Source organism: Populus nigra, chromosome 7 (assembly GCF_951802175.1).
Source record: "Populus nigra chromosome 7, ddPopNigr1.1, whole genome shotgun sequence".
NCBI classification, from domain to species: Eukaryota; Viridiplantae; Streptophyta; class Magnoliopsida; order Malpighiales; family Salicaceae; genus Populus; species Populus nigra.
In genome coordinates this window covers 2,655,147-2,670,238 of record NC_084858.1, presented here as the reverse complement: position 1 = coordinate 2,670,238, position 15,092 = coordinate 2,655,147, and the positions used below count along the sequence as shown (strand labels likewise).

The window sequence follows — 15,092 nt, the reverse complement described above, 5'->3', positions numbered from 1 at the left end:
ATTCAGAAAAAAAGAATTAATGAAAAAAAAAAGTAAATTAGCGAAGCTGGGTAAATAAATTGAAAAATAAATCAAGATTATTGATTCAATAATAAAATTAAAAACAGATTAAAACTTGATAAAAAAATTAAAAATTAAAATAAAAATATTGATAGTTAAAATCTCAAATATCATTATATATTGAATTAATGTGCAAAATTTAAAATTCATATGATAAGAAATTCATAAAAAAATCTAAAATAAAAATAAAATCAAGTTATTGATAATCAAATTTGAAAAAAAAAATTGAAAAACTCAAAATCAAAATACACCATTTGATGCTTAAAATGTCCAACTCGATGAGTTAGCTCATGACCCAAGAGATTTAGAGTTTAAGTCGGTCCGAGTTTCAAAAATAATCAAAACAAAACACGAGAAATATTGATGTTTATATTTAATTCATAAAAAAATATTTCATAAAAAATTAAATTGAATGAAGCTTAAAAAAAAAAACTCTAGATAACATGTGTTTTTTTTTCTTAAAAAATGTATGAAAAATCTCCTAGAAAGTGGAAAAGAGAGAGAAACAATCATATATTAATAAAATTGAAAAAAAAAACTAAAAATAAGGTGCAATTCAAATCCGATGAAGCTTTTATATTTAAGTTAATCGTTAAAAACTATTAAATTCTAATCCTAATCTCAATATAGTAGTTGAATATAATTAAGATGAGTTAATTTAATTACAAACAGTTTTTTTTTCTTTTTTTTAAAAAGCAAGAAATCTAAGAAAAAGCAAAGCAATATATTATGGCAGTTCTCTTGCATCGCTCATTAAACTACATGTCCTGTCTAGTTTTCCTGCGGTAATTAATTCTTACAAACTGGGCCCCACTAGTAAAAGCAGAGGTCCACACTCCACAGCTGAGAGGTTCCACCTCGTTTAGCCCGTAAGCTACACTCTACAGGGCGGTACGTACCTTAATCCAAGGGGCATGTCCAGAACCAGATTCTACAAAGTTGATTTTCTACTTGAAATTCAATGTCTGTAGGCATGCTTTCTGTGCTAGACTAGGAAACCGTCAATGACAGCTTAGAACCGTACTACCTGGCCCTTAATTTTGAGCCACATGAGAGGAGCGAGCGTATCAAAAGAAGAGAAGAACCTTAAAAGAGCCTGCGGTGGTTGCCGTCGTTTAACCAAGAGTTTTTAGCGAGAACAACCCACCTCCACCATTAAAGACTACCACCACACGTACACGCCTGCTGAGAAAAAGAAGGGGCCCTTTTCAGTCATTTTCCTCCTTCTACATCATCTATCCTTGGAGAAAACCTAAATTCAGTCCCAAATGTATGCACTCGTCACCTATTCAGTCATGAATGTTTTAGTTTTTTCAGTTTTATCCCAGGCCAGCTGATCTAAACTTTGCCTAGGCCAGCTGATCGGCCACCACGTTCCCTTCCAACAACAACACATGTTAAACGCTATCGATACGGAATATTCTCTAAATAGTCAAATGAAAATCTATCATGGTTTGATGGGATTTATCTCAAATCGACTATATGGATGCCCTGTTGTATGCTTTCATGCATGAGTTGGGTAATATTAAACCCAAAAGGAGAAGATCGGGTTTAAATTCTTAATAGAAGAACCGGTGATACACATAATACGTTAAAATTATACTATAGTAAGGATGAGAATTTCTTTATTAAAAATAGATTTTTCTTAAAAATATCTTTACAAAAAAAGTGTTTATACTATAAAGAATTCTAAGTCCAACAATATATTCATAGTGAATATGGATAAACCTAATAAATAATAACAATTTAATGAATTTAAATTTAAATAAAAGATCTAATATCTCTAAAAACCTAACAATAACTAAAAGATAAATAAAACAATAGCCTTACTAATTTAAATAAAAATAAAGTTGTTTTTGTAATTTGTTGACAGAATTAAAACCTAATTTCAAACTCATAGTTCTCTCTCATTTTAATGAATTATAAATTATTTTGTATATGAATATCTACTTTCCAATGAAACTAAAATCACATTAAAAATCATTTTGTATATCTTGTTAATGCCAAAACAATAAATTTTTTTATCAAAACTAGCATGTTTAAATCTTCTTATTTCAATTGTTTTCTAATGTATAAATGTTCACCTTCAAGCCTTTCTTAAATATAATTTAAATTAATTAAGATTTGTACTTTATTATTAATGACTTCTTGAAATTTATCTTATTCATGTCTCGGAGAAATTTATTAAAAATTCCTTTAACCTTCTAACTCTAAGTCTTATTACTAAACTTACTGGAACTCTCTGAATAAATATTTTAGTGCTACATGGATCTCATCACCTGGCTTGTTACAATCAAAAGGCCTTGAGATTAGGCTCTAGAGGGCTAGTTTTATTATTTTTTTTAGATTTTATATTTAATTTCGAATTTTATATTATTTTTTTTATCTTAATATTCTGATTTATTAGCTTATATATGAATGATGGTTTATGATATATTTAAGAAGTTATAAACATTTTTTAAGGAAACATGTTTCATTACACTTTTATTTGAGAATAAAAACTACAAATTTTGTACTGTTCTTGTTCGTAATTCTTCTTGTTAATTAATTCTATCTTTTATTGTTATTAATTATCCACATGTTCGTGCGTCTGTCCGTAGGTATCATAATCTCTACGAACGATTGCCTGAATCCTTGTGAAACCAGCCAGAGCCCGACTGAACATAGCCAATCTTCTTCTTGTTGCTAATAGTGAAAGGATGGGAGGATAGCGCGCATTGTTTAGAATCGATTGTGTCTGGAACAAAATTGACAAGATTACGAGGTTTGAGACACAGTTGATAATATAGTCATATGTTCAGGACTAAACTGAGGTTTTCCTCTGTACTATTATTACAAGTAGCAGGCAGCTAAGAATACAAAGAGAGTGAGGGGTCTCACTCTTACACTAACCAAACAGACAGTAGCATTTGACAACTGATAGCTAGGTCCTTTGTTAGGATATTATCTGATCCAGCCAAAGGGATTGCGATATTCTGGTTCTGGATGCAATGTCTCTATTATTCATCCATAAACACTAACAATCTTATTTAATTTTTTTCGGGGTTATTTTCTTTCTCCTGCATCAAGTTCAAATACAGTTTGATAGTACAATAGTAGGGCATGATGCTGGCATTGGTCATTATTCATTCTGATTCCTGTATTATCTTCTCCTCAACGTTTCCTCGCCGCTGTTTCCCTCTGGGCATTGAAGAAGACAGCGGCTACAGGCAGGCCAAGCTCATTTTCTTCAGCGAATTTCCTGGTGTTAAATTTGTCCCTTGAAGCTGGAGTGGTCACTGTTTGCCTTCCTTTCTGCTTGAAAAGTAGGAAAACAAACCTGTGGATCCCTATGTTAGGCCTTGGCATCTCATAGTTCATCACTTCCCTTCCTGCAGGTAGTCATAATTAAAAGGAAAAGAAAACCCTCAAAAATCATTACTTCTTCACATCTTGTGATAATTACTTCTCTCTCTAGCCTAGATCAGGGTGAAGAATCATACCAAATGTGGCATCTGTTGTGCCTGGGATGTCAGTTACTATCCTGTAATGATATTGGTCAAATCAAGGTAAAGCAATGAGGATGTGATTTTAACTGTACTTTTTCTTACTATTTTTATTATTCTACATGATTACACCTTTTCTACTTGAGTTGTGTGAGAAATCTGGAAATGATAGAGGCAGCTTTTTTAACTATTTTTGGGTTGTTACTTGGAATTCAATTAATACTTGTTTTACAGTTATCATTAATGGAAATAATTCTTTGGTAGCTTGAGTTCTATACATATAGGTGAAGAGATTATTTAGAGAAATTGATATACCAGTGTAGGTGCTCCCTGAGGTATGGATCACTAGGACCAGGAACATCAGGGTCTGTCATGACCTGCAGCCATCAAGGTTATACAGTGAGAACAATATCAAAGTAGGAAAAAAGAGCTCTTGGGCATGGAAAAACAAATATCATACCAGGGTGAAAAAGGATCTCATATCACCTCCATGAACCTCAACTTTAGGTTTATTAGTTACCGCAGATGGGAATAGCTCATGGCCATTAAAAACCTGCTTCCTGCTGGACTGATAAGTCACTGTCATTTTCACATTTGCAGTGAAATGATCGATAACATCTCCAATCACTCTCCCAACCACAAGAGGCTCTGACATCTTTGCCATGATATCTATAAATATTTGTATACTATAGAAGACTGGATGTTACAAAGAGACAAAGAGAGCTAGAGTACACAAAAAGGAAGTGATGAAGGGAGTGGATAAGCTAACGATATTGCTATGTTCTCCTCTCTTTTGGAAGAACTCATGCTGGGGATTGGGGATGGAAGCCTAATATTTATAGTGCTGAGATGTATCCTTCAAGCCACTTTAGATCCATGGAAGCTCATGAGCCTCGGGGGAGGTGGGGTCACAAAAAATAAACCATCAAGAGATTATTAAGACAGATTAAGCTCATTGTATATTAAGAATTCGTTTGAACCACTGTTCAAACTACATTTCGTATGAAAAAACACAAAAAAATGATGCTTTTTGATGCAGAACGCAGTTTTCATCGTCTGGAAACGTATTTTTTATGCTAGTCTGTGTATTCAAACAATTTAATAATTTCTTGAAGCGTTAATCTCAAAATTAAATTCAATAAATCATAGAAAAGGATATATTTCATCCAGTCCCTTCGAGTTGATAAACAAGTACTAAGCTAGCATATAATGTGTGGTAGACCATTGCTGGCAACAAATTTGATACCTCATACCGTGATAGGTAACTGTGGGCATACTTCCATTAATTTACAGCAGTACTGTGTGTGGGTCTGTAATATGGAAGTAATAATTCTCATACATTGGAGAGGGGGGATCGAGATCACATCATGCAGGGCTGGGTTATGGATTCTCTCTCACACCCATTATTTGTAGCTTATTATTGTACATTCCAGATGGTTAGAACTTAGGATCTTAAGGAAAATGTCAATATGAAATATAATATTCTATATTATTGATCTGCGCTCAAATTAATTTTTTTTTAATGGAAACAAAATTGTCTCAGTATTACTAATGTATATGATGCATATTAAAATATATATTTTTTTATGAAATATTTGATAATATTTTTTAAAAAATACTAGGAGGGACTGCAAAATATTAAATGAATTCGAGTTAGCTTATCAAATTTATAATTCTAGTTATGAGATCATGATAACCCTATAAAAAACAAATTAAAATAAAGTATGAATGACAATTCCTATTCAATCCAATATTGAAAGATAAAATTAAAAAAAAGATAAAAAAACTACTTGAGTCAGCCCGGATTAACCTGTCAAGCCCGCAACTCGAGTCATAAAATCAGAATAATCTCATAGAAAACAAATAAAAAAATTATTATACCAATTTTTAATTAATTCAATATTGAAGGATGAGATAAAAAAATCAATTAAAAAATAACTCAAGTTAACCTAAACTAACATGTTAAACTCATGACTTAGGTTATAAGATTGAGATAACTTCATAAAAAAATAAATAATTTTTTTTTTGTGAAACTCTATAAATTTCCAACAAACTCAATGTTGAAAATTGAAATTAAGAAAAAAAATCTATGAGATCGAAATAACTCTACAAAAAATTTTAAAAAAATTACGAGGCACAATTCCCAATAACTTAATATTGAAAGATGATATTAAAAAAAATTGAGTTGTCGGAGACTAAACTGAAAAAAAAACAATTGAAAATAGACAAAAACAATGAACCTAGTCAACTTATCAAGTATGTGACTTGAATCGTGAGATCAAGATAACTCGATTGAAAGTAAAAATAAAATAAAATTATGAAGCCCAATTTAAAAAAATATTTAATTATAAAAGGACCTAAATAATGAATAAATTCAACTGAGGTCAACCCGCCAAACCTATAAACCAGGTTACGACATTCAAATAATCTCATATAAAGCAAATTAAAAAAGAATTATGAAACTCAATTTCCAACCACCCCAATATTAAATGATGAAATAAAAAAATCAATTAGAAAAAACAACAAAAAAATTCCAAATCAACTCTTATTAACATGTAAAACTCACGATCCGAGTTATAAAATTATGATAAATTAATAGAAAATAAAAAAACTAGAAAGTCCCACTTCTAATAGATCTAATGTTAAAAATTAAAATAAAAAAAATTAAATCCACGAGAATGATATATAACCCAATAAATAAAAAATTTAAAAATTTAAAAGTACAATTCCTCAAATAATATAATAATAGATAACAAAATTAAAAAAAAATCAAGGTAGTAAAGAGTTAAATTAAAAAAATTATTTCTATAAATAGTATTTTATGGAGGCAGATACTATATATAAAAATATATTTTTTATTATGAAAAATACTAGTTAAGAGAGAGAGAAAAAGCTGGTTGTTAAGTTGGACTCATCGAATAAAGAAAGAAATGAAATGGTATATATATATATATATATATATATATATATATATATATACACACACACACACACTGAATGGAGGCTAAATCGAGAGTAAAATTGAGAATTTCAATGTAGAAGGAGAATAATGGATAACTATGGATCGATGCAAATGTCTTATAAATTTAGTGTGCACTAAAAAGTAAAAGTAAAAGGAAAAAACAGTGCTATGAAGAGGGACTCATGAGAGCATGTTAGGTAGCTGATTTGATATATATATATATATATATATATACACACACAGTAAATTTGCTATTCACCATTTGAGCTCTCTATATATAAACTTTACTAAATATATAATTTGTTTTTGTCAACCAATAATAGCATTTTTGGCCGTCAAGATTCTTTTTGTTTTTTTTAATCCTTGGTAATTATAATAATAAATATCCTTTTAAATTCCTACCCATAATTCAATCTCAAACCTGAGCTGAAATGAATTCTTCTAATTTTATTTGCATAAATAGAGAACTTAAATTGAGGGAAGTTAATTAATTGGAGTAATGCTATATTTTTTTTCTCTTAATTTGAATTTATAAGGTAATTTTTTTTAATTACTATCCTGGAATATGAAAGAATAAATTATAAGATATAGAAGATATGTATTTTTGAATCCGGATTAACAAATTCTCTGTATTTCTTGGGATATGCTCTCGGATTTTTATTTATATTTATTTATATGTGTTTTAACTTACTTCAAAAAAAAAAATATGGAGGACATGTCTTCTTATATTTTATATTTTAAAAATAATAAAAATTCACTTTAAAAATATTATAGAAACAATTTATTTTATATCCATGCTCCTATATCTCTTCAATCATGTATATTTTTTTTTTTATCTTTTTTATTCTAAAATACTATCTAAACACAACCTTGATCAACCATGCACTCGTCCCATCTCTTTGATGAGCCAAAAACCAATAAGAAATTTATAATATTCTTCCAAATTAACAACTTTCAACATGTGATTATTATATTTCTTTGTGCATGGTAGAGTTGAAGTAGTTGTCTTTTATGGTTTTTTTTAAAGAGTTTTAAGCAGATCCTGCCGAGACATTCTCGAGCTAGGAACTGCTCGATCATGGCCTTTTATATTAAAGGTAAATTCTTGAGATGGGTGTTGCTAGAACCTTTCCAGAATCCGCCATCATCACTTGTGAAGTTACCCTATTTGGACATGTTCTGAAGAATTTAGGGCATAAAGGAACTCCACCATGAGCCGGTAAACAAAGACTGCTAGTGCTTTGGGGTCATTTCATGTAAAGAGATTCATAGTTGGGGTCCCGTTGTTTTTCTAAACATGGTAACATTGAAGCTGGATTGCCACAAATGGAAGCTCAAGCATTCATCTTTTTCCTTGATATTCCACACTGGGTTTCACATTGTTCAAAAGCCTATTCATGCTTTTAGAATCATGGGTTTTTATGAGGTCGAAGTGGATGCTTTGTAGTCAATCATATACATATATTGTTATGCTACTCCACTATTTGGTATAAAAGAAGGAAAAGAAAAAAACATTTAACAGATGAGAACCAACAAATCATCATGCTCTAGCTAACCCACAGAGATTAGTAGCTAGATTACTACAATTGGAGTAAGGTACCTTCAATCATGGATCTTGTATTCAAGTAATTTTATCGATTTTATATATAGTTTATGAATTTCTTGACTTTTATGCACCATCCAAATTCGAGATTTCTTCCAAAACAAGGAAGTAATTAAGCTCCATTTCAGCTAGCTATCAATTGCGAAGAGATGATATATGACCTCAGTACACAACTGTTATCAAACAGTGGAGGTATCGACTGTACATATATTACTGATAATCTATTTTGTGGAATCCAGTAAGGTTCGTGGAAGTCCTCTCCGAGGACATTTGTGGAGTTGTGACTCTCAGGTTTTGTAGACTCTCCGAGCGCGCAGTAACCAAATACTATTTTACTGATAAAAAGGGTTCCGAGATGTCTATTTATAAACCAACATTTAACAAGGAATCAAAGGGTTTATATGGTCGGTTTGCTGCATGCAGTGAAATTATGAAAAATTATGGCTTCGAATTCTTCGTAGTTAAAGAATATTTTGCAAATCCAGAATATTATCAATAAACCGAGGGGAGGAAAACCCAAGAATCAACAATTTAATGAAGAAAAAACTGGAGTTGAGTTGAATCATCAAGATCATATGAACATGAATTTCGAGAGAGAGAAAAGGTTTTAATTTAAATGTTATATCATCATCTATTTGACTGATTTCTTGATATAATCATGAACAAGAACGGCATCTTTGTAGGACACTGGATACCTAATTTATAGAAACCAAAATATCTCATAAACTTTATGTGTGTGTGTAGACAGAAAGACGTTTCGAGTTCAACCCATTATCAATTCTTGTACCGAGTGATCATCTCGATCCATGGAAATCTGAAACCAAAAAGGCCTGTGTCCAGCTCTTTAAGTGCAAGGTTGAAAGTTCTTTTCTCTCTTTTTCTCATGGCTGTCAGACTTGATTTGAGATGACCCCCAGGAGTTTCTGTAGCTGTATATTGGATAGACTTGAATTAATTATTTTTATCAAAACAATTTTTTGAGAACTTGGAGGTGTCTAGTGGTAGTACGATAGTTATTGATTTTTATAAAATTTTTTATTTTAAAATATATTAAAATAATATTTTTTATTTTTTAAAAATTATTTTTAGTATTAATTTATTAAATTAAATTAAAAACATGATTTTTTAAAAAACATGATTTCAATTGCATTTTCAAACAAGATATTAGTATGGTTAATAAAATTTAGACACTGTTTGGAATGAAATTGTGTTTCTAAACTATTAAAATTATTTTTATGTTTTCAGTTTACTTTAAAATACATTAAAATATTTTTTTTATTTTTTAAAAGTCATCAATATATTAAAACGAACTAAAAATATAATTTTTTAAAAAACACTGTTTCAACTATATTTTCAAACAAGATATAAGTTTGGTTAACCAAATTTAGACACTGTCCGGAATGGAATTGCGTTTCCAGACAATTAAAATTATTTTTTGTATTTTCAGATCATTTTAATATGCTGTTATCAAAAATAATTTTTTTAAAATAAAAAATATATATTATCTTAATGTTTTTTCAAATAAAAAACACTTTAAAAATTAATCATTATTACATACTCAAACACACCATTAATCATGTTACTGTTTTCTCGATTTCACTCGATTTAAGTTTCGGATAATGAAATAATTTTTTCAACTTATCGGGTTAGAATCGGTTTAATGATTTTATAATATATATATATATATATATATATATATATAAGTTTTAAGTAATAGTATTATACTATTATCTAACAAGGAATAAAGTCAGGTGTTTAATTATAAATATTGACACGATACACGACCCATCAATTCGAGCATATTTAAGACGGGTACATGCTCCCCCTTCAGCTCCCTCCCTCCTCGCTTTATGCCAGAGATGTGGGCCCTTAACCACCATTTCATGAACAGACAGGGAAGCCTCTCAAACGGATCCCCACCACTCTATTAATTCTTACTTCGGTGCTCAAACTTAATATCTTTTCATCTGGGTCCCTAGAGCGTCGCAGGATTTTCCTATCGATTCAGTTAATTTATGAAATAAAACAGTCCCATTTTGAAGAGAATTTGGAATCTTATATCTAGAGGTCGTGATGATCGTAGAGAAAAGGACTCAATTTACAAGATGTTTGTAAATTGGGATGGGATTAATAATCAATTGTTTTGGGACGGAATTGAGAATTAAATAATAATCCGGGACTAAGAGGTTTTCCTCGTGTGTTGCCCGTAATTATTCCTGGTGCACCATAAGATTCTTGCATGGACAAAAAAAAGGTTCACATGTATACATGTGGATGGATGTACATGTGCAGGAAGACAACTGTTCGAATGTGTTTATTTTTGTGTTTAAAAATATATTTTTTTTAAAAAAAAATTTAAATAATTTTTAATGATGCTAAAAATAATTTTTTTAAATAAAAAATACTTTAAAAAATAATTAATTAATATAAACCTTATATTTAAAGTTTTGTTTGATCTACCTTCCTTCAAGTCTGAACTTTGATATTTGATCAAAGTTGTAAGCATGTCATTATCAAATTAACCAAAGTAAATTAAATGAAAAAACAAAGATCGGATTATGTTCATCAAATTCCAAGCTCTTATTTTTCTTCCTCCTGGAGCTCTAAAAAGAAATGCTAGGCACAACTACCACCATTTAGTACGTGGTTTAATAATAAGAGTATAGAATTAAAGGGTTTATTTTTTTATAGTTTCAAGTTTGAGCTATGTAATTATTAATATGATGGTCACTGGAGACTTATATGGTCATCAATTTTAGAGCCTGTGAGATTAGTTCAAATACACGCAAGCTCGTCTAAACACTTATATTTAAAAGAAAAAAAAAATAGGCACGTGTGTTTACAAATATACATTAATTATTAAAAGAAACTAAACCAACTACCACTTTTATTGTACATTTATTACTGTACACGTAGACTCGCTATCATAGTGAATTGAAAAGTAAAATGATAATTTTTGCCTGGCAAGGGTAGTTTTGCCTTTTTCATTGTATTTGCTTAGTGAAATTACCGAAAACAACCCTCCAGTGAGAATTGTTTTTGCCTTGGGTAAGGGGTTTTTTCTTTTCTTTTTAGCTTGATTTTTTTATATAATTATTGAGTTTAACCGGGGATAATTTAGTATTTTGATATAAATAAAATATTATTTAATATAAGGAAATGACTACTACGTGGCACTCACAAGAACACAAGTGTGTTCTCACAATTGTTTTTTGACCACAATTATTAATTTTCTTTTATTACTCAACAAACATAACTATTCCTGATTTTTTATTTATCTAGTTTAATTTAAAAAAATATCAATTTGATAACTTTTCCAACCATACACGTTCTACAATATTAAGAAACTAAATGGCAATCACCTAACGTCTTGATCTAGTAGTGGTAGATGCTTGTTTTATTTTTTTTATTTGGATTCGAACTTTATTGTGTATGCTTATTATTTCTATAATACCTTACTTATGGACCATGAAATTAATTATGATACGTATAAACTGTCCCGAACACCTCTATAAATAAATAAAAAAATGATAACAAAAAATCATAATAATTGTCAAACTCAAGTGGAGTTTGATCCTGTGAAGGATATAGACTTATTCAGTTATTTATTTTAAATAAAAATAAAAACAATATCATCTTGAATTGCAAGGCCTTTTGAGACGAGTTTCACCCAAATTATATTTTTTAAAATACTTAATATATATATATATATATATATATCATAGTTTCACGTGATCTGTCAATTAAAATGTTAATTAAAAGATGTTATAATATATGTTTTTTTTTAAAATTAATTGTCTCAAATCAGAATGGCTAAAAATATCAGAGTGACAAATAGAGACTCGGCCAGAAAAAGGAAACAGCACAGTCAGGACTGAGAGAGCACTCAAGCACATCCCCGTGAAGAAACAAATTTAGCTGAAGGGAATCAATTGATTTTAGAAGAATCCCCTCTTTCAAAAAGGCGACTGATACAGCAGCTGGTGGCCAAGTCTCCGTACATCTGGCCATTTGTCAAGTTCAAAATATGACCGGTGGTGGGGGCACTCCGGGGTACTTGACAGCTGCGTTACTCTCTCTCTCTCTCTCTCTCTCTCTCTATATATATATATTTATATCTCATAAATCAAGCAAATTTCTACTCACTTTAATGTGTTTTAATTATTTGAAGACTACACATGCTATGTGCATAGATAAACAAGTAATCAATAATTGACAGTGGAATACTCAAAATCTCAAGACTAATTTAGCTTGTGGTGGTTTAGTAATAAAAATTTAAACTAAATTTTTTTTTTATTGGTTTTAGATTTGAGTTTTATACTTTTGCTTGTATAATGATCATAGTCGTTAATTTTCAGATATTTACATTAAACTAAATAAAAGAAATAAAAGTGTTTCAAGAATATATTACCATCAATATTTATTTTATATATGGGTGCATTATGAACGGGATACAAAAAAGAAGGACAGGGATGTCACGTTTTGGGTACAAATCTCGACAAGTTTCAAAGAACCAATGTATACGGTGTGTACGTAAATGTTCGTATCCACTACGACCACCGTGTGTGGAGCCATTGTATACTGTCTTTTTTAACAATGAGATAGAATATACTGCTGGGAACCAAGATGGCTGAAAGAGAAACAAGAGCATGCTCCCAAAGCAGTACAAAAGCTAGCATGGTAGAGGCAAAAGAGAGAAGAAAGGGAACAAAGGCAAATGGAAATTCCCGAATCAGAGGAGCTCCAAGAGCCACGGAACAAAACCGCAAGCTGGGCCAAGGAGAGCAAGAGCCAGGATGGCAGCAGCAGTCAAGGCAAAGGAGGAGGAAACCGCCTGAGACCGTTTGTACGCGAGAGAAGTAAAGCCGAGGATCTAATGGCAAATTCAAGTCCTGAACCGGGTAGTTCCTCACCATCCATCCATCCATCCAACCCTAGAAAAAGGCTTTAGCCCCTCTCAGCTGTCAACAACATCAACAACGCAGTACTGCTCCTTTTGTTTATTTTTTTGGGAGCAGTGGATGGAAATAAAACACGTAAATCCCTCTCGAGAAGGACACCGGCAGATATTCTGCTGGTGATTGGCGAAGGAGATACATTAAAGATTTCTTGCACACTCGGTCAACATCATGTTATTATTAAAGAGAAGAAACAAGGAAGGAAGAGAAGACCCCCTATATATCTTTCCAGGAGTAAATTAAATCATGCATCGCTTCATCTGAATTATGAATTACGTCACTTTATTCCAATCGAGAGAGCTTGCATATATAAACGATAAAACACCATCATCACTCCTTGATAACCAAAAAAAAAAAAAACAAACTATAAATATTACCCTGATGCTTTACCAGAACAAGGAAGGAATATTCTCGTTGAAACTGGTCTGTGTTCATAGCTCAGGCTCTGTTTTCCGTGCTGAGCTGAAGTGTGCCTCTGGCTTAAATCTTAATGAATCCAGGGATCCATGTTATATTGATTTTTGGCAAAGACGACACCCCTTTGCTCCCTTCAATTCAAGTAAGACAGCCCATGAGCTTTAGTACGCTGGCAGCATAGAACTTCTCGTTTAAAACCTGCAACCCCATTTTCTCTTAGTTCTTGCTTTTAACAACTTGGAAGGAAGGACACGGATCATGTTTTTAATTATTTATTTTAATCCCAGAAAAAAACCATTAGAACCAACATGAACCTGACACGTGCCCCTTCGTCTCTAATTAAACTTTTCTCGATCCATACCGTTTGGGAACGCGTGCGTCCCATGAAAATTTAATTTAATTTTTTTTATTATTTTGATATACTATCTCAGAAATAATTTTAAAAAAATAATTAATATTATATTTCTAAAATTAAAATAATTGTCTAAACTTGGATGTGAGTGTGTGTATGTTCATATATAAACTATAAACATTTGTTTTTATCTTCCTTATGATTGGAATTTTAAATGACAACGCAAATATGAATGTGCTCTCATTTACCATTTGGATAAGCCTTGACGAATAGTCAAATACAAGATGTGCCTCCACTTTGGTACCACGTGAAAGTCCCACAATTTAACATGACATTTTCTACCGCAATAATTGAGTTGAAAAATAATATAAATTATATTTTAAAATTTTATTTAATAGTTTAAAATTTTAAATTAAATTAATTTTTTAATATAATATCAAAGTTTTAATAATTAAACGGTCAGAAATTTAAATCTCATCATCCTCATTTATTCAATAAAAATTAAGCATAAAAGTATAAATATGTGCAAATTTCAAGTCCATATAACTTTTATTTGAGGTGGTGTATTAGAGAATAATATAAATCATATTTGTAGACCTCACTTAACAGTTTAGATTTTTGGATTGAATTAATTATTTAATATGCTGTAGTTATTTTTTTTAATATTAATTTGATATGATTTGACATGAATGCTTAACATATGCTTTGAATTAAAAAAAAATAACCCCATGTTATATAGTTAAAAATCTAGATCAATTCTACCAAAACTAGATTATTAAACTTGTTGATTTTATTTGTTTATAATGTTTTTTTTTAATTTGAATTAATTCATTCACCTAAATCCGCAGTTGGAGTTTAATAACCTTGGTTTTCTTCGCATTTTTCCTCCTCCTTATCTCTCAAAGCTTCAATTTTAATTTTGTGATTTTTAATCTTTTTTTTTTTTTTTTATGGCACCATGACCATGAACACGTAGCAGTAATATATGAGGTCAAAACCATTTATTGTGACCACACTTGAGTTTAGCCTATTTTCAACAAATGTCATCTCTATCTTTTTGGCCATCATTCTCCCTTTTCAGTCTGGTTCCATCACTGACAGAAAGCTCAGCTCTCTGGGGAGACCTCGACTTGACTTCCTATAATATTACTTCATCACCAGCTAAGTCCCACAACATGATATTCTATCAATTTAGTCCCTAATGTATCAAGCATTTCTCAATTGGGTCCTTCTTTTAATTTCTGCTAAAAGATAT

General features: G+C 30.6%; 1 protein-coding gene across 1 annotated transcript; it reads right to left on the bottom strand.

The window, feature by feature from the left end:
• Positions 1-2,862: 2,862 nt before the first annotated feature.
• LOC133698326 (CEN-like protein 2) lies at positions 2,863-4,339 on the bottom strand. Its single transcript, XM_062121206.1, has 4 exons — positions 4,006-4,339; positions 3,861-3,922; positions 3,543-3,583; positions 2,863-3,431 (listed from the first exon to the last, which is right to left on the bottom strand). The coding sequence occupies exons 1-4, from the start codon at positions 4,207-4,209 to the stop codon at positions 3,214-3,216; spliced, it is 525 nt and encodes a 174-aa protein (XP_061977190.1). The 5' UTR covers positions 4,210-4,339; the 3' UTR covers positions 2,863-3,213.
• Positions 4,340-15,092: the final 10,753 nt, after the last annotated feature.

Excerpts from the sequence above, each read along its gene's own strand:
- LOC133698326 (XM_062121206.1), bottom strand. The coding sequence starts at position 4,209 with ATGGCAAAGATGTCAGAGCCTCTTGTGGTTGGGAGAGTGATTGGAGAT. Across the intron at positions 3,923-4,005 it reads TGAGATCCTTTTTCACCCTG|GTCATGACAGACCCTGATGT; the intron begins GTATGATATTTG and ends TGATGGCTGCAG. Across the intron at positions 3,584-3,860 it reads CTCAGGGAGCACCTACACTG|GATAGTAACTGACATCCCAG; the intron begins GTATATCAATTT and ends ATATCATTACAG.